The 23,092-nt window shown below is 56.3% G+C and overlaps 1 protein-coding gene across 2 annotated transcripts in view; it reads right to left on the bottom strand.

The window, feature by feature from the left end:
• Positions 1-3: 3 nt before the first annotated feature.
• Positions 4-23,092, bottom strand: part of Unc5a (unc-5 netrin receptor A) — a 57,299-nt gene continuing 34,210 nt past the window's right edge. Inside the window, exons 2-16 of one of the 2 annotated variants that reach the window (XM_057787126.1) lie at positions 15,028-15,249; positions 10,175-10,318; positions 9,844-9,947; positions 9,522-9,702; positions 8,749-8,916; positions 8,007-8,171; positions 6,404-6,592; positions 5,999-6,301; positions 3,677-3,764; positions 3,066-3,234; positions 2,668-2,901; positions 2,394-2,543; positions 2,150-2,314; positions 1,397-1,575; positions 4-1,206 (exon numbers count right to left, since the gene is read on the bottom strand). In XM_057787126.1, coding sequence (XP_057643109.1) covers positions 1,041-1,206; positions 1,397-1,575; positions 2,150-2,314; positions 2,394-2,543; positions 2,668-2,901; positions 3,066-3,234; positions 3,677-3,764; positions 5,999-6,301; positions 6,404-6,592; positions 8,007-8,171; positions 8,749-8,916; positions 9,522-9,702; positions 9,844-9,947; positions 10,175-10,318; positions 15,028-15,249 — 2,627 coding nt within the window. In that variant the 3' untranslated portion in view covers positions 4-1,040. The remainder of the gene's footprint in view (positions 1,207-1,396; positions 1,576-2,149; positions 2,315-2,393; positions 2,544-2,667; positions 2,902-3,065; positions 3,235-3,676; positions 3,765-5,998; positions 6,302-6,403; positions 6,593-8,006; positions 8,172-8,748; positions 8,917-9,521; positions 9,703-9,843; positions 9,948-10,174; positions 10,319-15,027; positions 15,250-23,092) is intronic. The other variant, XM_057787127.1, reaches the window with a different exon arrangement.

Raw genomic sequence — 23,092 nt, 5'->3', positions numbered from 1 at the left:
TGGTTAGCAATATATATATATAATTTATTTACATTCACGTCCGCTAAAATCCCTACATGCCCCGGCAGCCGGGCAAGGCTGTGTACATAAGGCCAAGTGTAAGTGCATGAATGCACGTAAGACAGAGTCAGGACACAAGCTTCACACAACAGGCCCCACACAGGGGCACTGGCCAGCCCCAGGAATGGGCACGCCACGGCACACACACTTGCCATTGTACAGCCCGGGACTCCCATTGCATATTCACACGCCCTGCTGGGCAGGGCACCTCGAGGCTGGGGACAGGGAAAGGATCAGGGAGGAGCCGTCGGGTGTCCCTGGGAGGGTGGGAGAAGGGCAGCATGTGAGAGGCAGATGTGTACCGACACCAGATGTGAGAGACGTGAGCAGCCTCCAGGTGCACAGCATGAGATGTGTGTAGTGGGGGAGGGTCCTGCATGACCTGGAGAGGGGTGCATGTGAGATGAGCACACGAGGCATGTGTGAACACATGCCTGTGTGGTGATCGTGTGCCTGAATCCAAGGGCCAGCCCCTGTCCAGCTGGGGCCCTTAGTCCCCCAGGCTTGAAGCCAGGCCCCTCAAATATACCCCTACCCAGCAGGCACAGAAATGTTTGCATAAGGCCCACCTCAGGCAGGAGCTCTGGGGGCCATGTCCCAAGCCCAGCATGTGTGCGCATGCTGTGTGTATGCGGGGCCCCTGGCAAGGGACAGGAGGAGAGGTAGCATCACACGCTTATACACACACACACACAGAGATGGGCTGGGCTCAGCCCAGGCTCCAGGCACTGTCCACTCTGGGCCCTGGGACCAGGGCAGAGTGAGAGCAGGTGGCTATACCAACCTGGCCAGGCAGGCCATGGAGGGATGGAATTTGGGCAGGGTCTGAAGGACCAGCATTAAGGGACAACTTCAGCCAGGAGGGGGCCTGTCCAAGCAGCTCTCCCCAAGTGTGGGGGTAGGGCCCCTGTCTGGCTTTTGCCTGTCCCTGGCAGGTGCCAAAGCTGGTGAGAGTGTAGGCATTACCGGCCTGGCTAGTCTCAGCATTCGGCCTCTGACACTGTGAAGAGGCCAGCGTCTGGCTGGCCCAGTCCAGCCACAGCTGCTGCCAGCTGGCCGAGGTTGCCGTTGGGGAAGTGCCGTGCCTCCCATAGGTTGAGGATCATGGCCGTGGGACTGGGCTTGGAGGCAAAGAAGCTAAGATGGCTGCAAAGAGACAGTCTTGTCAGTAGTCTGGCCTCCCTCAAGGCCCTGTCATGCCCCCAGTCTAACCAAAGGTAAGCATCCCCTCAAACACACCCACCACCTTGGCTACCAGTGGCTATGGCACAGACCCTGTAGGCCTCCCATCTACCCCAGCTGCCCTACCAGTCCCACTCCGCCTGTTCCCGCCCACCTGTCCAGGTGAAGTTTCTGGGCTAGAGTCCGCCAGTCGGCACCCCGGCTGCAGGGTGGGTCCAGGCTGGTAATGATCTTTTGCCGAATGAGGAAGGGGATCTTGAAGGCACTGGGGCCCACCAGGGCAGGGACCCCCCCTTCACTCTCCAGAGCCAGCAGTTCAGCAAACCTCGTGTCCTGGGTTATGTGAGATGTGTAATAGGTGCCCATTAGAACTGCCCACTGCTGCCACTGCTGAGGGAGTTCCCAGACCACCCTGGATCATGGGGACAGCAGGGGCACTGGGCATCCTCCCTTATGACCCAGGGCCGTACTCTTTGGGTCTCAGAGATGTAGTTACCTGGCCAAAGTCACAGTCGGTGTTAGAGGAAGTCTCTTGTTGTGTGCCCCCCCTCGACCCCACTCCCCCCACGCCCAGCACTACTGCTCTGCTGGCCACCCCACACCTATCCCTCTTTTCTCACCACACGGCTGCACACAGTTCCTGTTGCCAAAAATGCCCCTTCCCACTCCTGCTCCTGTTACCCTTTAGGGCTCAGGGCAAAGCCCCTCCAGGGCCTTAGGCCAAGTCTACCCGCTCCCTTACCCTGTGTGATCCCCCTCCCCACGGCTCATTTGCACTTGCACCTCTGTCTCCAGCAACTTGGAAGAAGTTAGAAGAGTCAGAGGGCTGGTGGCAGGCTGGCAGCTGGGCCCAGCGATGGAGCATTTCGGGACGCAGGTAGTGGGAGCACATCACCTTTCTGCCCACCTTGGTGATGTTAAAGTTGATGCTGAAGCTCTGTCCGTCACCTTCTACCTGCCACACCCACACCTTGCAGGCCAGGTCACTGGTGCTGGGGTTGACGCGCTCCAGGGTGAAGGTGCAGTGCAGATACTGCTGGGTGCCATTCCAGATGTGGTAGAAAGGGATCTCCTGTGGAAAGGGACAAAGAGGCGGCATCAAGTGTGCCTGGCACCAGACCGTGGCGCTCTGGCCATGGCATGGGCCTCACCTGGTAGCTGACCAGGAGCTTGCTCTTCCACAGGGAGCTGGGCACATCGTGGATGGACAGGCGTAGGTTGTGGTAACTGTCTTTGAAGTGCAGGACACGAGGCTCCTGGATCAGCTGTCCACCCCGCTGCTTCTCCAACTGCACTACCTCCTGCGGGGCCCAGAGGGTCAGCCAGGCCCAAGAGTGGGGGTGACCCTCCCTGCTGCCCCCAAGACAAGGCAGTCTTTACGCACAGGGCCGGGTGGCCAGCCCACTGGAGGGCGTGCGGAAGTACCTTGAGTGCATCATGGGTGTCGTGCAGGCAGTACACACGGATGTTGTACTCGAGGGACGTGCAGGCCACGGGAGCAAACAGAAGGAGCTTGAGGCGCTTGGTGGCAGCCACACTGAGGGCCTCTCCCACCAGGGCAAAGCGGCCTAGCTGCTCAGTGAAGACATAGCAGGCACCGGCCTCCAGCTGGCAGTAGTACAGGTTGGAGGGCGACTCCTCACCAAGGTGCAGCACGTCCTGTGGGCGGGGCCTAATGTGTCAGCTCCTAACCAGCTGGCCAGAGCTAGGGGAGACTAAGGACCACAGAGTGGCTAAAGTGGCCGAAGGAATGGGAGGCCAGGCTCACTCTGAGGCCAGTGTCTGGGTTGGGTGGCCTCAGATACAGTTGGTTCCCTGCTTACCTCCCAGCTGCCCTCGCAGGACTGCTTTTTGAGGTGCAGGCTCCAGCTGTCAGGGCTGGGCTCTCCGCAGTGGTCCATGGCAAGGATGACTGGCCGTGTGAGCAGGACTCCTGGAGGCCCACAGCTAACGATGGGACTCAGCAGGGTCTGACAGCCAGCTAGGGGCAACCTCAAGTGGGGAAATATGGGTGGAGAGGGAAAGGCGTCAGTGGCCAGTCATAGAGACGGTGGGGTTAGGGAATGAGCTTTGGGTAGGGCGAGTGGAACCCTAGGGACAGGAGCTGCAAAGCAGGGGGGAGCTTAAGAAGGCTCATCCCTGTCCTCCCTCAGGCCTGCTCAGAACAGGCAGAGCAGTGCTGGGCGCAGTGTGTGTGTGTATGTGTGTGTGTGTGATATGTGTGTACATGTGTGTATATATGTGTGTGCATGTGTGTTCAAGTTATTTAGGACAGCTGGTGGGTGCCCTCCCAGCCCCTTACCACAGCAAGGTCATAACAGGTACAGCAGGGCCGGGCTCAGTGTGGGGTGTGTGTGTGTTCAAGTGATTCAGGACAGCTGGCCGGTGCCCTCCCAGGCCCCCACCACCACCACAGCAAGGCCCAGGCCCACACCTCACGTCTTCTGGCTTGTGCAGTGTGAGGTAGATCTCGTAGATCTTTCCTCGGGGGATGGCGTCTGGGGGAATGAGGAGGCTGATTCCTGTAACGGCAAAGAGTCAGGGCTTACTGCCACAGATAACCAATGCCCCGTGAACTAGCTGGACGCAGGACTTATCCCTATAGCCAGCCTTGTCTGGGGACAGAGGTGCTTCAAGGACGACCACACTGTCCCACCACCCAAATAAGCACGACTCTGAATAACATCTGAGGTGAGGCAGCTAGGACAAGGCATAACTAGGACAGGACACCACGTGCACTGTTCCCACCTCCCCCGGTACCAAATGACATTATTTGGGACCAGGGCCTTTTCTGCTTTAAACCTTCCCTGTCTTCCAGGCCTGTCGCCCCAGCAGTACCCTGGACTGCCTGGGCTACATTCCCAGAACATTCCCGAACAGTCCTGCTCGGGCTCCTCTATTAGTACTGTCCCCTCTAAGAATAGCCACTTCCTGTCACTGTCTCCATCCTTGCCGGTGGTGCGGGGCCTCTAACAGCCCAAGGGCCAGGATCTATGGCCTAGAGGTCCTCCCATTCCACCGACATGTCCAGCCCCAGAAGTCTCAGCAGCAGTATCTGAGTGTGTGTGGAGAGCGTGGGTGGAGGGTAGGGGTGCAGCCAGCAAGGACAGAGCTGAGCAATTACAGAGAACCAAGTGAGGCCCTGCTCCAGGGACAGGAAGCTCCATGTGAGGAGCCCTAAAGCAGGCAGATGCGGCTCCGGGGTGTGCGGGGCTGGACTGCCAGGCCAGGCTATATAAAGACATTATAGTCTGCAAATCAACAGTGACGGCTCCATAGGAGTCTGTGGGTTTGTGTAAGGGCGCTCCATGGCATTCATCTATTTGTGTCCCATTGGTAAGTGAAGAGGGAGTCTCCTGACTCCTTCAGTAGCCTGTGCTGTTTCTAGGCCCCGGTGTGGCTACTTTGGTGATAATCACACACATCCTGGCATGAATGCTGGCTGGAGGGAGGTGCACATACTTGCACGCTCATTTGAAACCGGATACTCAACGCTGGGCATTCAGAATGTCGAGAGGAAAAAAGGGTGCCAGCGCTTAGTCCAGCAATGAGACAGCCAAGTAAATATGAACAAGGCACGTGGGGAGAACGGGCAGCCTCGCACACTGCCGGGGGCCACCGAGCACCCACCGTCTGTTCGCCTCCTTGTTAGAGCTGACAGGTACTGTCTCACCTTGCTACCCGTGAGGGTCCTGAGGGGTGTGTGGGGCACAGACAGCCATGGCAGGCGAGGCAGCAGGAAAGGGGCAGCATGGTGTGTTCAGGTGTCAAGGCTCTGCAGTGGTTGTCACATGCAGAGTGTGTATGGGGGGGAGCACTCTGCAGCTAGCCAGTCATGTGGGAGCCCCAGGGAACCCCCGGGAGGAGTTGAGTACAGGAGGAACATAATCACCACGGGATTCAGTGAATGGGGGTTAGAGCTAAGGGTTTGAGAGTCTGGGTGTGGTAAAGTATCAGGGCAAGCCGGGAAGCAGGAGGCAGCAGCAGCTGTTGGGAAGGATGAACACACAACGTCGCGTGACTACATCTGACCAAGGTGACCCCCCCCCCCAACCAGTCTCTAGCTTAGGCACAGCCTGTGCTGTGAGCTGGGAAAAATCCGAGAGGGGCAGCTGTGGGAGAGGGTGCGAGAGGATTCTGTTTTAGGCACGGAGACTGAGGTGCTGTGAGACATCCAGATAGAGCTGCCCAAGAGGAGGAGTGGGTGCTGGGCTGTCGGAGTGGGTGAGAGCCCTTGGAGAGAAACAGAACAGAGGGGGATCTCTGAGGAACACCTACGCTAGAACAGCCAGAGATGGGCAAGGAGATGGGGGTACACGGGGTCATCTAAAGAGAGGGAACAGAGAATGTCAGAGCGGCGTGGTCAGCCTTATTAGTAGTTGCTGTGATTTCTCCAAAGATGGCCCAAGAGGTCTCGGGGACCCTGTCTGAGGCACTTTTGTAGAGTGGTGGATCCAGAATGCAGTGGGGGGGTTCTTAAGGGGCGCTCTGCTGTTTTGTCATGTGTGAGCCTCTGGGGTCTGGTGTTTGTCCCACTTCTGAGCCTGGGGCCCACGCAGACCCTTACCCTCAGCTTCACTGTAGCTCGCGTGTTCCTTCCTAAACACCCTCCTTTCCTGTGGGCCAGCCCCAGCTCCAGCCCCTCCACAGAGGCTGGTGCACTCAGGAGGAACATCTGGGCTGTTCTGCCCTTCTCTGGGAAGAAGATGAGATTAGTCTTATGCCCTCACGCTCTGTGGGAGCTCTGGGGTCCTACCTGTATTAGGGATCATCAGCCGGCCCCCGAGGAAGTTGAAGGTCCCATAGGCCATGTTGCTGGTGCCACGAGGCAGGGAACGAAAGTAGTTTTGGGTGGAGAGGCGGGAGACGAAGTCCTCTGCCTCAGAGGTGGGTGAGCTGTGGTGCAGAGTGTGGCGGCCACCACCCAGGGGGCTGAGCAGGTGACCATTGGAGAGCTGGAACTTGGGGCTGGGCCCATCCTGCCGGGGACACAGACTGCCCTGGTAGGTAGTGGTGGTGGTGCTGAGGTCTGGCTGGATGGTGAGCAGATGGGGGCTGTCTATGAGATAAGATGGAGTCAGCTGGTGGCTCAGCGGGATTCCTCCTCGGCAGCCCCTGCTTGGGGGCTCAGGCAGGAGAGCAGGAAGAGGGGCCCCCTCACCTGCTTTGTTGGGCTTGATGCTGACAGGCTGGAAGCCTGAGGTGAGGATGGACGAGTCGGCCACATCTGAGTCCAGTCCTTCCTTCTTGCGGCAATAAATGAGGACGAGGACAAGCAGCAGCAGGATGAGGCACACAGCCACGGCCACGAGGCCGATGTAGAGGGCCACGTCCTCGGGGCCGGAAGCAGCTGCAAGAGAAAGCACGGTCTTGGGAATGGCAGAGCTGCAGGGAGGAGCGATGAAGGAGAGGCCCACAGCCTATACCCTGGGAGAATAAGGTCTCAGCACTCCCTGGGCAGCGGGCATGAGGCAGGGAGCATGGTATTGATGTGTGTGCATTCTAGTTCCCTACTAGCCACCGCCTTGCTTGGGACTGAACAGGTTGCATCCCTCACAGGCAGAAGATGTGGCCTGAGGTTGCCAGGAGAGCGGAGGAGGTAAAGAGCTACCTTCCTGGGGTGATGGTCTGTGCTTGGCTGCTAAGAAGGGTGGCAAGGTGGCAGGGGCAAGGTATACTCCTGGGATACCCAGACTATGGTGCTACAGTTCACATATGTCTACCTAAGGGTTCATATTACAGGCTGGTCCCCAGTGTGGCAATGTCAGAGGCAGTGGGACCTTTTCAGGGGTGGGGCCTAGTGGGAGGGCATTACATCATTGTGAGTGCTGCTTTCAGTCCACGGGTGTATGTGTGTGTGTCCATCTCTATGTGTCTGTCTCTTTCTCTCTCTCTCTGACATGTGATCTCTCTTGTATGCATTACTGACATGGTACCATCTGCCACTAAGTAATGTGGCTTGGGGTGGCTGCATTTGCCAGAGCTAACATCATGCTATTTGGAATCTGAGCCTCTAAAACTAATAAACCTCTTTTGCTATTTCATTATAGTAATGGACAAACACATGGATGATCAGCTTCTCGTGTGTTTCCAGGTCAGTGTGAGCCCTTGGGTATACCACCAGCCCTGGAACTGGGGTGGGGTAGGGGGACCAACTACTTGGAAGAAGCTCTATTGATTTTTAAGAGTTTGGCATAATGGAAGAAATGTCCATCAGAAAGGAATTGACACAGATAATTAGGTTTTTAATTGAAAGACTAGGGGAGGGTGCAGTCTAGAGAAAAAAAATCCAACAGAGATCTTTAATTGTTAGTTATGGCCTTGTAATTAACAGGCCTCAGGAGCCCAGCATCCCCACAGGACTTACATGCGTGCTTGGGGGATGGGAGAATTCCAAGGCTGTGGGAGAGCAGATGGGTGTACATGAGTCAAGGTTCACTTCTGTGCATGGCTCAGGAGGAGGGTGATGAAAGCATGTGAGCATGTGGATGGGGTAGGGGCAAAGGGGACCCCTGGATCCCAGGCTCTGGAGAGGCACAGTCTGTGGCAAGGCCACCGCCTCTAGGGCTGGACAGGGGTAACACCTAGCCTATGGCAAGGCCACCACCTCTAGGGCTGGGCAGGGTCAACACAGTCTATGGCAAGGCCACCACCTCTAGGGCTGGGCAGGGTCAACACAGTCTATGGCAAGGCCACCGCCTCTAGGGCTGGACAGGGGTAACTCTGGCACACTGATGTGGCCCCTGGGGCAGAGAAAGACTCACTGTGCAGGCAGAGGTCACTGGTACAGTTGCGGGTATCCAGGTCAGCACCTTGGCACTCCTCACCTCCATTCCGGGGTGCTGGGTCAGAGCACTCGCGGCTCCGCCAGTGGGTGCAGTCAAGCCCACAGGCTGACCACTTACTCCATGGACTCCAGCTCCCATCCACTGAAGAAGAGAGACACAGGCAGAGAGCAGACAGTACCATCAGCTTAGGAAGCTGGCCCGGGGTAGCCTGCCTGGGTGCCCCACTAGTCATCTGGACTAGGCAGGGCAAGCTGGCCTGGACTTGGGTACAATGCCAGCGTCAAGCTCTCCAATCTGCAAGACCTTGAACTGTCCAGCTAGCCTTGATGACACATGCTAATGGCAGGGAGGCGCGATGATGCCAGGGGCTGCTTGGCTCTCCCCACCCAGGGAGGCTGTCCTGGTCCTGAGGTGGTAAGGGCAGTTAGTCACATGACTGCCCTTTTGGTCCCAGGCACAGGTGGATTGTGCAGCCCCAGGCTGAGCCTAGATCCTGTCTTCAGATTGCATCCTAGACCCTACATTGAGCCCAGGCCTGGACACAGACCGAGCCCCGACTGACCACACTGCACCCTGATTCCCACCTCAGACTGAGCCTGGCCCTGCGAGGCGGGCGGGTGGGATGGAGCCATGGGGGGGCAGGCTGGTGGGTGCGATGGAGCCAGGCCACGGAGATGGCGTGGTGAGGAACGATGCAGGAGGCGGTGGCCACTGGTACCTGGGCACAGAGTGGCGCAGGCTGTTTTCTGGACATTCTGCCCCTCACAGAAGGCGCCCCCGTTGAGAGGTGCCGGGTTGGTGCAGCTCCGGCTCCGTTTCTGCCAGCCGCGCCCACAGCTGGCGCTGCAGACGGACCACTCAGTCCACGTCGACCACCCACCGTTCACTGGCCAGATAGAGAAGGACTGGGGTCAGGGAGCCGGGGCTTCCTCAGACATGCTGGTCCAAGGGATGGGGCAGGAGGGCAAAGGGCCTGTGAGCTGGGAGTGAGTGGACCGCTGTGCTGGGGAATGCTGAGGGGGGCCAAGCCCAGGCTGCTGGACCTTGAGGCCTGGCAGCACCTTCAGATACTCTCTTCTCTTGGCAAGTGTCTGGGCAGCCAGGCTAAACTGTAGCTCACAGAGCACCTCCAGCTGGAACCCAGCTTCTGAAGGGGCAGATCATGTGCGACCTCCCTCTGCCTGCTCTTGGGGGTCCCAGTTTATGTGACTCTACTTCCCGTTCTGGGGCCTGAGAAGCACAAGGATGACTTGTTTAGTTCCTCTGAGCCTCATCTTGCCTCTTCACCTCTTGCACTGTGCGCCCCACTCACCAGTGCCCGACACTTGTCCCCTCCCTCTGCCCAGACATACCTCTGGCCTCTTTCCTAGTCAGGACACTGTCTGGTCAGCCTGGCCCTTGCTCCATGCCTTGCCATCCTACGAATCACACATCACTTCCCTGATGGTACCTCAGTACCTCTTCCTATGACTGGGGAGTCCCAGGACCCACCATAGACAACGACAGCAGCAGAGGCACTGCGGCGTCGGGCCACGATGTTCTTGGCCACGCAGGTGTAGTTGGCAGTGTCGGCCAGGCGGGCCTGCCGCACCACTAGGCTGTGCTCCCGTGTGATGTACACATTGGGGTCAAGGGAGGGATCCACGAGGTCCTCATTTCGGAGCCACTCCACCTGGGGGGAGAAGCCATGCTGGCCTGACCAGGCGACAGAGTGACCACTGAGGAGGTGGCAGCCAGGAGCCTGGACTTCAGATGGGATAGGAGGTCTGGGGGCCCTGGGACCCTGTAGAGTGGGTTCTGCAGCCCCACTCACCTCAGCTGGGGGGATGCCTTCTGGAGGGCGACAGGGCAGTACAATGCCCTGCTCCAGTGATACTTCTTTGGCCAGTGGCTCCTGTTCAAAGTTCTTGCGCAAATCTGGAGGAAGAAAACAGTATCTTTAAGTGTCTGGCTTAGCCCAACTGGCTCTTGGCCCTTGGTCCTGCAAGAACCATGATCTGTGACGGAACAAAGTACCAAGTTCACGGGGAGAATTTATGTCCCCAGACATCTCCTCCACCCATCAAGGTAAGGCTGTGACCTCCAGGAAGCCTGCCATCCCCTCTCCAGGGGATACCCTCGAGGGTCTGCTCTTGTAGACTCACAAGCGATCCGGATGTAGGCCTTCTGACTTTTGGTAGTACCCGAGGAGCTCCACGCCACACACTGGCACCAGTATTCCTCCAGCCCGAACACTTTCTCTACCTGCTGCCTCGAGACATTGATACGAACCTCCATGGTCGGCAGCCCTGCTGGTTCAAGGGTTACACTGAGACTCCCTGTCCTAGACGGTTGACACCCTGCACCACCGACAGCCGTTTGTGGACACTGAGCCCCCCTCAGCCTGGAGGGGCTCCAACATGACTAAAGGGATGCTGACATATCTCCTGGACACACGGAGTACAGTTGCTAGGACTTCCATTGTTCTACTTTGTTATCTGAGGCCTGTCTCCAGTAAGTCACTGATGGAAAATCTCTGAAGTTGGGAGCTTTGGTCAGCAGGTTTTGGCCTCTAGGAACCCCTAGAGGAAGGGTGGAGCAGACAGGCTAAGCTCTCTGTAGGCACAGGAGGGTAGGGAAGTCTGCTAACCTCCCTGGAGGGCTAGCAGGTAGATCTGACAGGTGATAACGAAACAGCTATTATCATTACTCTGCTAGGCAGGATGGAAATAGACTCCCAGGACTCAGGCTTTCCCACATGCTAGGGTGGTATCTCACTCACGCCACTCCCTCCCCTGGAACTGTTCCAACTCTGCTCCATGGGGTGCCCCACTCTGGATAGAGCAGCAGGTGCAAAGAACACCTGATCTGCCACAAGCACCAGGGTGGTCTGAATCCAGTGTGGTCTATGTTCTACAGACACCTGGGGTGGCCTAAGTGTGATCATCCATCCATGGGTGTGTGTGTGTGTGTGTTACAGTATAAGAGGGCAAAGGTCAGCAAGTAAGGGTCAAGAGGGCTGGTGGCTGGAGGAGTCTGGGAGTGCCTGAAGAAACCCTTCTGCCACCCTACTCAGATCCCCACCTTCTGCAGTATCCAGAACCAGGCAGTGGGGTGTTTAGGGGAGGGGGACCAGTCTCTCTGACAACCCAGAATGGGGGATGCCTGGGTCTCCATGCCACTTCCCACCCCTAGTCTACAGCCAAAACCGCTGTCCCAGGAGTGAGAAAAGACTGTTTGTTTCCAATTTCTCCTCCTCCTGACCCCAATTTCCCTTGGGTCACTGGCTTATCAGAAAGAGAGAGAGAGGCCAGCCGCCAATGTGTTTCCATTGTTAACAGAGAAATTCAATTAGGGTTGCATTGCAGGAGCAGGGAGCCCAGCTGAGCCAGCCAGCCTGGGAGACTGTTTTCCTTCTTCATTTCTCTAACATGTCTCCCTGACCCCTTCCCAGACCCTCATGGAGTCTCTCAAACTGTAGCACTGGGACCAGATGTTTCTATTGCTCATCCCATCCCCCGGCTAGTTCTTACAGGTGTGTGTGTCCACAGTCTCCTTTGGCTTCGATGACTAGTAGGCAACCAATCTCTGTTGCGAACACTTTCTCCTGCTGTTCCTACTCTTTCGGGTGTCGGGTTGGGTGGGGCTGAGAACCAAGGTGCCTTTCACTGGGCCTGGGCGCCTCAGCTATCTGTCAAGCGCACGCACACTTGGGGCCTCCAAGCCGGGCTCATGGTGGAGCAGGGCCTCTTCTCCCTTCTTCTGTCTCAGGGTCAGGGATGGACCACCTCTAGAACACTCTGGCCTGTTCTGAGTGTCCTCGGGGGGGGGGCAGGCCTACTGATGGCCCCCAAGCCCCTGACTTCCTCTACACTGAGGTTATCCACCACCTAGGGGAAGCTCCGCTTGGGAACCACAACACTAAGCCAAGTACTTTCTTTGTTTTTCTGTCCTCCTTCAGCCCCCTCCCCACATCTTCTTCCTGGTGCAGTGAATGGAGGGGTGGGGGGTGTTCATCCACAGTGACCTAGCTTCAGGCTGCACCTCGAGCTCCACAAGCTTTGAGGGCTGAGGGGAGGGGGAAACTAGACCCTACCCTGCCTTCCAGCAGCTCGTTAAAGAGCCTGGTTCCCGGGAGCGGATCCTGACTAGGAAATATGAGCAGGTGCCCGTCTTGGAGAGGAAGCAGGGACCCTAGGGTGCCTGGACTAGGGCTGCATATGTGTATGAATGCAGAGTGCACACGTGGGAACCCACAGCGGGAACTTGCTGAGTGCTTCTGGGAGGTGGAGGATTAGCTGGGCACTCTGAAGTCAAAGTGGGGTCCTTCTATCTGATTTTACAAGCACCCAGTTTAACAATGAATTATACTCTGTATCAGAGGCCAGTGCTTGCTTTTACAGATTCCAGGCTTCCCCTGGCCTTCTGGATGGGAAGCGAAGGCAAAGGATGGGCATTTGTCCCTTGTGAGAGTCTCTCCTGTGCCACCGTAGCCCTTACACATGAGTGACTAGGGCTCAGGTGTGCGTGAACTGCTAACCCCTTCCACACCTGTCTGACCAGACTGGTTCAGAGTCTGGTATGTGTACTTGCAAGACACTTCTTGCCATGGCCTCTGTGCATAGTTAGGGAAAGCCTTTCTTCTGGCCTTGTGGCACTCTGATTCATAGCTGAGAGAAAATTAACTCAGGGAACTCTGATGTGCTGGCCATTGGGGGCCCGAGCCTTGAAGTTCAAGGCAGAAGAGGGACCTGGTGGTTATGTGGGATGTGCCCCCATGGTTCTGCTTCTCTGTTTATGTGGAAGAACAGACAGCACAAGCGCCAATGGGAGTATAGGGTGGGGACTGTCCATGTGTGTGCTGCCAAGGTGCAAGGTTGCTCAGTCAGAAAGGGCCAGGGTCTCAGGCAGACAATGAGACAGCAAGATGAGGGGAGATAGACAGGTCCACGGCAGGGCTCATGACAACATAAAGAGGTACCCTGCCTATGCAATTACAGTTTCTCCTTCAACCTGAAAAGGCCGTTCACCTCCAGTCCACAGATTAAAACACTGCTTCGGGGTTTGAGGGTGTTTCCTGCAGTTCTCATGCCCAGATAATGTGGGTTCTGGAGGTGCACCCACAGTCAGTAGGCCATCAGCACCACTAGTCTTGGGAGCTACTGCTACTATGGAGACCTTTCTTGAGCTATGCTCCCCAGCTTCCTCCTGCAGGCGGGAGTCAGCAGTCTGAGAGCTGTGGGGGCCGAATCTTTAGTACCTAGCCTGGCACAAGGGTGTGCAATGAACCCTTGGGGGCTTGCAGGAAGGAAACGGCAAGCAGCAGGTATGGATACAGTTGGATCAGTACAGAATGCAGCGCTCAGCCAGGAGTTGCTAGCCTAAGGAACAGGCCAGGGGAGTAGAGAGTCCTTGGGACCTCTGCTGGGGGGCTGAGCTGGCACAGGGTGGGGAGGAATCCCACCTCTGTGAACTTTGGTGGCAGGGGATGGGTGTCCTCTTCGTGGGCTAGGATACCTGATTGGAGCCCTCTGGGGGTCCTGGGCAGGTCAGGGTCAAGGCCTTGCTCGGTATCCTCTGTTGACCAGCCTGCTTCCGGGGACTAGGTTATGCTGTCTGAATCCAGGGCGCTTCGGCTTGCATTCACAGTAGCGAGCACTTCTGACTGTCCTCCCAGGCCACAGCTTCACCATCTGCCCTGTGCCATCCTCCCACAGCACACGTCTTACTCCAGTTGTCCTGACATCTGCCTGCACCCCAGGCTGACTTTCCCATCCAACCCTGAGCCGTCGTCAAGGGCTGGTGTTCCATCTCTTGCCCTATCCCTTCTATGTACTTCTAAACCTGGATGCTATCCCTCCTCTAGAGCTCCTCCCAGGGCAGCCACCAACCATTCCCGCTTCCCTGCAGCACAGGCCACACTCTGGGTCACCTTCCTGGGTCCTGATCCCGGAACAGCTTGTCTGGCTGGCTGGCACTGTGGCTCACCCTCACGCTGGTGGCCTACACATCTCAAATGGGCTGTCTCCTGGGGTGTGTGCTGTATCTCAGGCTGGCTGAGGTTGTGGTGGAAAGAGATGCAGGCCTAAGCCAGAAGGCTCCATGTGTGTTAGTGGCCATTAGTATCAGTTCTGTTCGTGTTAGTATGGCTGCCTCTGTGGCCCTGCTTTTGGGAAGTACTGGAAGCCAGTGCAGGGCTCTCGACCCACCTGTCACCTGAGACCAGGGCTGGCAAGGGGTGAGCTGCTGTCCTACAGGAGGGTAAGTACTTCTTGGTTTTGCCTGCTGCTCTTAGAGCCCCTCCACCCCTGTTGACCCCCATCCTGTGTCACCCACTGTTCTGGTCACGTCACTCTGTGGTCTGAAGTGCCATAGGTCAGGGGCATTCCTTGGGTTCTCTTGTGTGCATGGCTGGCCTTTGTTTGGGCTACGTCCTTGGTCAGGGGTATTTTTACCTCTTCTCTGGCCATTTCTGAGTTCTCCATCACTTAGCCTTCCCGGAGGAGCATGCCTCAACTCTGCTCTCCTCTTACTAAGAAGTCAGCTACTGCCTGCCTTTCTTGGGGGACTGTGTCCCCAGCAGAGGGACTGTGAAATGACAAAAGCGTGCTTGAACAGAGAGCAAAAAAAAAACAACCAGAGAATGCGTTCTTATCGTGTGGCACCTACTCAGTTCTACCCCGTTTCTTTGCAGGCGCCTCTGGACAGGCTTCCCTGATTTTGTTAATTGCTGGGAGACCCCGGGGCATTTCAGTGGATGAATGTGTGTGTGTGTGTGTGTGGCTTCCCTCTTATGTCCCAAGCTAATGGTCAGGCGACGTCCCAGAGAAGACCTTTGTATATTCATAGAGTGCCAAGTGTGGGGGTTCTGCCTTCCCTGGTGATCTAGAAAGAAACAAGCCAGGAGGCAGCTGCACCTGGTCCTGCAGCTTGCAGGTGCTCACGGACCCTCAGGGCTAGCTGCTGTCTTCCAGTGACCACAGCTGCCTTCCATCCAGGGACCGCATCCAGGACTCACCGCTGCTGCTGTCAGTGCTGCGCTCGATCACGTGATCCACCTGACGTACCCACTCCCCATTGCACTTGAAGAAGATCTGGGTGGCGGGCACAGCCTTACACACCAGCAGCACAGGCTTATTCTTCACAATGTACACGTCCTCAGGCTCCACCAGGAAGTGGGGAAGCAGATCTGGGCTGCCACCAGGCACTGGACTGGCCACTGTGGCACTCTGCTGGGCACCTGTGGGAGGAGGACAGGAGGACGTAAGTCGGGCCTTCCTGAGACCGGCCGAGGCAGCTGGCATAGCAAAAGCCCGGCTTTGGGTGGGACCAAGGGAATAACTAAGTGCAGGCCAAGCCACTGACAACATTTCCTAGCCTGTGTCCTTATCTGCAAGTCAGCGTAAGAAAGGACCCATGACCTTCTGAAGACGAGGGTGGCCCAGGGTGGCTAAGGCAGGTATCAGCACTCAGGGAGCCTTGTACATAAGACAGCAGTGAAAACCCCATATTCTCCTAGGAGAAGTTTTGGGATTTGTTCCTGCACGCCCGTGTCCCAGCAGGTCTAGGTGAAGGTGGAGGGCCCTGGCAAGTCAGATAGGTGCCATTAAAGTACCAGGTGAGTGGAGAGAGGCAGGGGAATGTACCCAGGATAGAATTTTGTATGGTAACAAGGGGGTGCTGGGTGGGGTTACAGAATGGAGGATTAGGGAGGGGTGGAGTGGGGGAAAGGGTTGGTGAGGATAATGGGGGACATGTTAGGGTGGATGCCGGAAGAGTCTTCCTGGAAGTTCCAGGCCCTGAGCCACTTCCCATTCACTCCAGGAGACCTAAGTATGGGTTTCCTTCTAATTTTAACTCAAACCTACCACCAGCCCACAGGTCATTTGTTACTAATTACACGGGTAATTGGCTCTGAGGCATGGGTGGAGGTAAACCCCCCAGAGCAGTCTGAGATGTCTGTCTACCAGCAGGACCCTCACCCCCAAGGGTGGGGAATGCCCATCACTGAACAGCCCCAGCTGGCCTGATCAGCCCTCAAAGTTGCAGCAACTTCCCACCAACACATAAATGGGGCCTCTAGGCATAGAAAGCGGGGGTCACTCCCAGGAAGTGTGTTCTGTTCCCCGGTATGGGTGACCTTGGGAAGTTAGGTGAAGTCACTGGCTTTGCATGTGAGATGGGGTCACTCCAGTGGTTCGTGGGGGTTCTGCCTAAAGAGGCAGGCTGCTCTGAACAGCCTCCTCAGGAAGGTGGAAGCTGTCAGCACGGTCCTCTGCCCCTCCTCCAGACCTTGTTCCTTCTTTTAAGTCTCCCTTGCCCCTGCCTCCCTGGCCCCTCGGCTGCCAACCTGTTCTTTCCTCCCGTGAGTTTCTGCACCCCCCCCCCCCATTCCTACAGTTCTGTAATAAAGGCGAGAACACAGGCAGGCCGGGAAAATGGAGTTACCCTTCCCAGACCACCCTCTGTCGAGCCTGTTAGGCCCCGAAACGTGTAAGATTAGGACAGATGGGGGAGAATCCAAACCTTATGCTACCAGATGTGAGACCCCAGCAGAAGTCCCTTCCCTAGAACCCCAGCTCTGACCCTGCCCTCAGGAGGACCACCCTCTGACCCCCTCAATATCTCTCTCTCTCTCTCTCTCTCTCTCTCTCTCTCTCTCTCTCTCTCTCTCTCTCTCTCTCTCTCTCTCTCTCTCTGTGTGTGTGTGTCTGTGATGGTGGGTGGTGCTGGAAACTGAGCACATGCTCCACCGTTAAGCTCCACCCACAGCCTTCAAGCTCAGGGAATGCTTGAAGTCTGAGTATGGCTCACTGGTGCATTTTAAGGCGCATGCAGACCTCTGAGGTCTGGAGAGCAAAGGTGCGGGGGTGGGGTGGAGACTGGGGGCTCAGGAGGCAGCTCTAGAGCGTGGGTGTATGTAAGTGAGTGCTGGCAGGCATGCTAGCCTCTCAAGACATGAGCTTGGACAAGCCACAGCACGTCAGCAGCCCCAGAACTGCATACATGAACAGCCAAGCTAGCCTCAAGGCAGGGCCCTGCGGAGCCACCACAGGTCTTCAGGGCAGGTCTGGGTCGGCTTCTGCAGACCTCCCCTTAACTGGCGGAGGCTCAGCATCATAGCTGGGGCCTGTCTCTTTGATCAGAGCTGGATGGGCACGGGTCCCCCGTGGGGTGTGAGGCAGGGAGTGGGCGCTCAAGTCTCCTGCCTCTCTATCGATCAGCACGACAAGCCCTACTCACGTCAGCCGCCCGCTGAACCCAGCACAATCCCTCATGTCTGCATTTAACTGCTAATGAAAAATAAATGTACTGTGACCAATAAGGGACATAGCTCACTTCTCCAGGGCCTCCGTCACGCCACTCTGGTGTGGTCTCCCTCCCCCTTCTGGGGTGAGGGTATTTATCAGGAGGCCCCAGGGGTCCCTTCCAGGCTATAGCCCTGTCCTCTGTCAAGGACACTTATGAGTGAGTGGTGTATTTGGGCCAAGTCCTCTAGGGACAGCAGGGTGCTGTCTGGGTGCTCAGAACTGGTTTCTCTCTTGGTAGCCCCCGTGGTGGGCATCTGCCCACTACCCCTGCTCACATGTTCCTGAGAGTTCTCATACCTGAACTACACTGCACATAGCATGGACAGTCTTAGCCGCCTCCTGCCATGGTGTGGGCCAACTACACTGAGCACTTTCTCTATGACCCCTGCCATCAAGGATGGGACCCAGCAGTGCAAACACAGACCCAAGTGACCTAGGACCCTGCTATGAAGCACTAGAGTTCTCTAGTTGGTTCAGACATCCCATTCCCTGCTGCCTCAGCGGGCCTGCTGGTTCTGCTTCCACTGTTTGCCTGCTTGAAGGGTGTCTGAAGATGGGGGCACGATCCGTGGCTGGCAGCAGCCCTGAACATTCCATTCTGGCATCTGTCACCCCTCCCATTTGGTTACAGAGAGACCTACTCTTAGGCACTGACTTCCCACCTCCCACGCCTATCTCAGCCTGAAGACTATACATCCTGCCCTCTGCACTGGGGCCTACCCTCACTGCCGTGGCAGCTCTCACCACAGGAGACACAGGTGGGTGGTCAAAACTTCTGTCCTCCCCAGCCAGTCCCCAGTCCTGGTTCCTGCTGTCTGTCTCAAAGCTACTTAGGATAGGTACTCACAGTGAAGACTGGGGATGGATACCTATTGCTATCACCCCCAGGGATGCTGAGGGCCAAACACGGGGCGAACTCTGACTGCAGGAGGCTCCTGGAGCTGCATGGGAATGGGCGAGTGTGGGGCTCACTTCCACATCTGGAAGCCTGCTCATCCCAGTTCCTCCAACCTGGGCTTTCCCACCCGCAGAGATGGAGACCCAGTAGCCTTCTAGGGCTGCTGTGAGGCTGTTGGGCTGTGGTCACCAGGGACTGCTGGCCAGGTACATGGATGGTTTTGGCCCTGAAGTGAGGAGTCGTCCCTGCTACTCTCGAGAGAGTTTGGCTGCTCACTTTGTCAGAAGCTGGCACTCCTGCCCATGCTGCCCATGCAAGACAGGAGCAACACCCTAGCAGTCCCCTTCACCATGTCTACTTGGGGATGAGGGGTGAGCATGCATGTCTACATGCATGTGCAAGTGTGTGTACATGAAGAGGCAGGCTGGGGATCAGAGGGTGGTAGCTACAAACAGGAAGAAAATTAGATGAACCCCTAGGGCCAGTGTCACAAAGAGGCAAGAGAGTCCTGGGTAAGAGAACCTGCTACCTCTTCTGTGACCTGAAATGAACACTTATTTGGCACACCCAAAGTGAGTGCCTGCTGCATGCCAGAGGCCATTCTGGGCTTGGAACCCTGCAGAGGCAGACAAGCAGCCCTCTCCGAGAGGCTTGGGAAAAGAAAACCCAGTTCAAACACTGCCCATACCGACAGAGTGTGGGAGAAGGGAGAGGTGATACTTCAGATGGGGTAGCAGGGACCCAGAGGGAAGCAGGCTCAGGAGGGGATTTTGAGCCATGGCCAGGTTAAAGAGTGCTTACGTTTAAAAGGGTATAGTAAGGGTACATGAAGTAACTGGGCTTGCTTGAGACCAGCATGGTCAGAGCAGAAGGACTGGGAGCGTGTGTATGTGGGTGTGTGTCACAAAATTACAGAGGAAGAAGAAATAGAGGACTTTAAGACCCAGGAGGAACGTGGGGTTTCACATGCAAAGACAGTACCTTGTGGGAGGGTCTTGGGGGAGGGTAGGCATGGATGTATACAGCAGGTGCCTGGCCCATTCGGTTCCCCTGGGATGTATCAGTGAAGTAGCCTGCTCGTCTGGGGTCTCAGGTTCACACTGTCACAGGGATTAGTTTAACTATCAACATTCCACAATTGAGAAGCTCCTGGGAGATAGTCTTGATGAGAGATCTTCTAGATAAGGTTGTCCATGGACACATCTGTGGGCACTGTCTAGATAAGGTTGTCTGTGGACACGTCTGTGGGCACTGTCTAGATAAGGTTGTCTGTGGACATGTCTGTGGGCACTGTCTGGGGACTGTCTAGATAAGGTTGTCCATGGACACGTCTGTGGGCACTGTCTAGATAAGGTTGTCTGTGGACACATCTGTTGGGGAGGATGCAACCCACCGTGGGCAGGACCATTCTCATGGCAGGGCATCCCAGACTGTATGAGAGCAGAGAAAGCTGGCTGAGCATTCTTGTATTCTCCTCTGCTCTTGACTGATGCCATGTGATCAGTTGTTTCAAACTCCCACCACCTTGACTTCCCCACAATAATGGACTATCACCTGGAACTGCGAGCTAAAGGGAAGATGCTTTTCATCTTGATATTTTTATCACAGCAGAGATGAAGTCAGGACAGTCACCCACCTGAGCATCTGCTCCATCCCATGAGCCTCCTTCCAGGATAAAGGCTCCACACAGAACTGTGGTGGGTTTGACTGCGTGCTGCCTCTCTTCAGACCATGACTCCCATGGGCAGGAGCCCAGGTCTGGCTTAGATGGCTGTAAAATGTTTGTTGAATGACTGAATGACCCCAATTCTCCCTAAAAATTAAAAGCTGTGCAAGGTAGCCCTTCCTTCTTGGTCTGCGAGAAGACCCAGAGAGCAGGCAGAGAAGCCCACCGGCAGCTGCAGGTCCCCAGGGTCCCTCACTTCAGGATACCCAGTTCTATTCAGGTACGTTGGACATGTCTCTGCGTGAAGCTGAGCTTGACTTTCCTCACTGCTGTGGGGAAGATAAGAGCTTCCTGTGTATCTCAGAGGCCCAGGGTGGGTGTGAACATGCTTTCAGATGTTTTATTTTTAAAAGTACCAAGAAAATATGAGGTGCGATTAATCAAAGCTATTAGTGAAGTTGCATTTACTAAGGCTTCATCCCAGCCAGCAGGGTAGGAGGGGCGGGGGCAGGATGTCACCTGGCCTCCCACAGCTGCAGCCAGAAGCGAGCTCTTTCACCAGCACAGCCAGCACCCTGCTACCTCTTCCTACTACCTGCTACTTCCCTCCTCCCAGCACCCCTGGGTGAGGCGAGCACAGCCAGAGCCAGGGGCAGGATGGCCAGCTGCTTTTCTGCCCCGCCCCCTGGCAAAAACATAGACTGGCTCTGAGGGGGGGGCTGTTCCCAAGCCCTGTGTGTTGTGCCCCCCAACTGCTTTGAGCTGGGGGAGGGGCTCCCAAAGGCTTATTCATAGATGATGGCTCTTCACAGATCTCTCTGGCCTGGGTGTCCCAGCTCCCCAGGCAATGTGGATGCCCAGGAAGGCAGGCAGGGAGAAATGCTTCAGGAAAATGTTGCCTTTGGTCTGGGGCTTGAGCTTCCCCTCTGGTCTCACCCCGGGGACTCCCTCTACATCAGGTGGCATCTTGACAACTTGGAATCCCTCAAGGGCTTTAGCACATCCTGTTCCAGGCTCTGCCTCCGTCCAACATTCTGGCTGACAACACCTGTTTTTCCTCCAAGAAAGCCAACACTCAGCATGCCACGTGGCTGACCCTACTCCACCCTGCCTGGCTCCTGGTCCTACAGATCCCCCTCTGCAGAGACGGGAGTCCGAGACCTTGGCTGGGATGAGGGACAGGTTCAGAGATCTGCCTGGCCCTGAAGTCGCTCTGTTACTCCCACAGCAGAGGGCCAGCCCTGCGTGCCGTGCCGTGTCTGCCAGAGCAAGGCCAAACACAAGGTGAGGTCTGAAGCAGTAAACTGGAGATGGCAGAAGGCCAGACAAGTGACGTCTCAGCAGCCACTGAGGCCTGGAATTCCACCAGGCCTGAGTTAAAGGTAAGGCTGGGTTCCCAGCCAAGGTGGCCAGTTCTTTCCTTAGCTGAAGCCACCTGAAGTCAGGACCCATTGCCCCACTGAGCTGTTTGCACATCTCCTATCTTCTGGTGGCTTCTGCTCCACCTGTAATGCCTGCTCAAACTTCCCTTCTTGCCAGAAGCTTTCCTGACCCCAGACAGTGCCGACCACACTCCTCTGAGCCCAGAGACAACAACCATATAGCTAGTTTTAGGTATGTCAATGCCTCAAAGCCAGTGACAGGAGTGTTTTTACCTCCTACCTATCTCCAGAGCCAGACCAGTGTCCAACACATAGCAAGCGCCCAGAGAGGGTTTGCTCAATGAATGCTGAACTCATTACCTGGGAAAGGACCAGAGCCCAGAAACAAAGGGCAGGAAGTAGAAAGCGCAAACTCTCTCTGTTCCCTTCCAATCAATCAGCAAATCAAGCAGTTCACTGGGAAGAGAAATGGCTTCCTCAGAAAAGAGAAGTGAGCTCTGGGGAGGCAGAGACCTTCCTGTAGGGGGAGCAGTCTCCAGACCATGAGCCACTGGGCATGGCAGAGGAGCGAAGAGGGGTACAGGAGCAAGGGGGGGCTGCAGACATGCAGGGCTGGGATTCCTCTAGGCTTGAGACAGCTTCAAGACTTATTTCAATTATTATTTTTTTCAAATTCCGTAATGGGAAGTTTGCCTACAAAGGCCTAATATAGAAGGATACACACATTCTGGGAGGAGGGGAGGAGAGGTGAGGGAGCGGGGAGAGAGAAAGCACAGACAGAAGGGCAGGAGAGGGAGGTAGCAAGTCTCCTACCCCTGCAGACCGCAAGTCCCCTACCCCTGCAGACTGCAGGTCCGGGAAGGGGGGCACGTGGGGTTCCAGGCGGCAACTCAGAGCACTTGTCTGAAAGTGAAGACAAGGTTCCAGAAATGCACCTCAGGAACCTTTGCAATCCCTAGAAACCTAGCAGCCCTTGGCACTGCCCACCAACTGCTTCAGTCTGGCTGCAGCCTAGAAAGAGCCACATCTCCCCATCTGTGAAAGGACACGCAGTGGTGACCCCACAGGAGGAGGCAGGGTCAGAGCAGTGACCCCCTTGGTCATCTGTCTCTCCAGCCGTAGCTCCTAGCCACCCAGGACTCCCTGGGGGACAGGTCGACACCCAGGCTGTGGTGACAGCGGTGGTCCCTTCCATTTAGGATCATGCACAAAGAAGGGACGGGAGTGGGAGGGACCCCACAGTGTCTTGGAAGGTATGGCTGTTCCCGACCTGCTCTCAGACACATGCGTGCACACACTCTGGTTTCCATGGTAATATGTGCATGGAAGGTGTCATAGAAGCAGAAGCCACCATTCCAAGATTGGAAGAAAGTCACCCTCGTCCCCAGTGGGCTCCAGGGGCTTGGACACAAGGAGAGCCACAAGCATGGTGAAGACAAGCAGGCAGACTGCATGCCAAGGAGGAGTGTGGCCTCATGGACTAGCTCCAAGGATGGTGGCCAGACACCCTGCCCTGGCTGCTGCAGACCAGGCGTGCCGGCAGCTGCACTGCAGTCCTAACTGCCTCCTGTTGTACAGAAGCGAAATGCACATGACACCAGCCACATACCCCCAAGTACGGCAGTTACAACATGGGCATCTCCTCAGCCTGGCTCTGCCAGAACCACCACCTCACCCTCCTCACCCGTCTCTCGAACTCACCAAACTTACTGCACCACCGAGCCTTTCACATGCCCTGTGTCCCTCTTCCCATGGCTGCCCCTCTCAGACCCTCAGCCTTAGCTCTAGTGTCACCTCCTCTGGGAGTCCCCATGGCCAACCTATCT

The sequence above is a fragment of the Chionomys nivalis genome, chromosome 13 (assembly GCF_950005125.1).
Source record: "Chionomys nivalis chromosome 13, mChiNiv1.1, whole genome shotgun sequence".
NCBI lineage: Eukaryota > Metazoa > Chordata > Mammalia > Rodentia > Cricetidae > Chionomys > Chionomys nivalis.
This window is presented reverse-complemented; position numbering and strand designations above follow the sequence as displayed.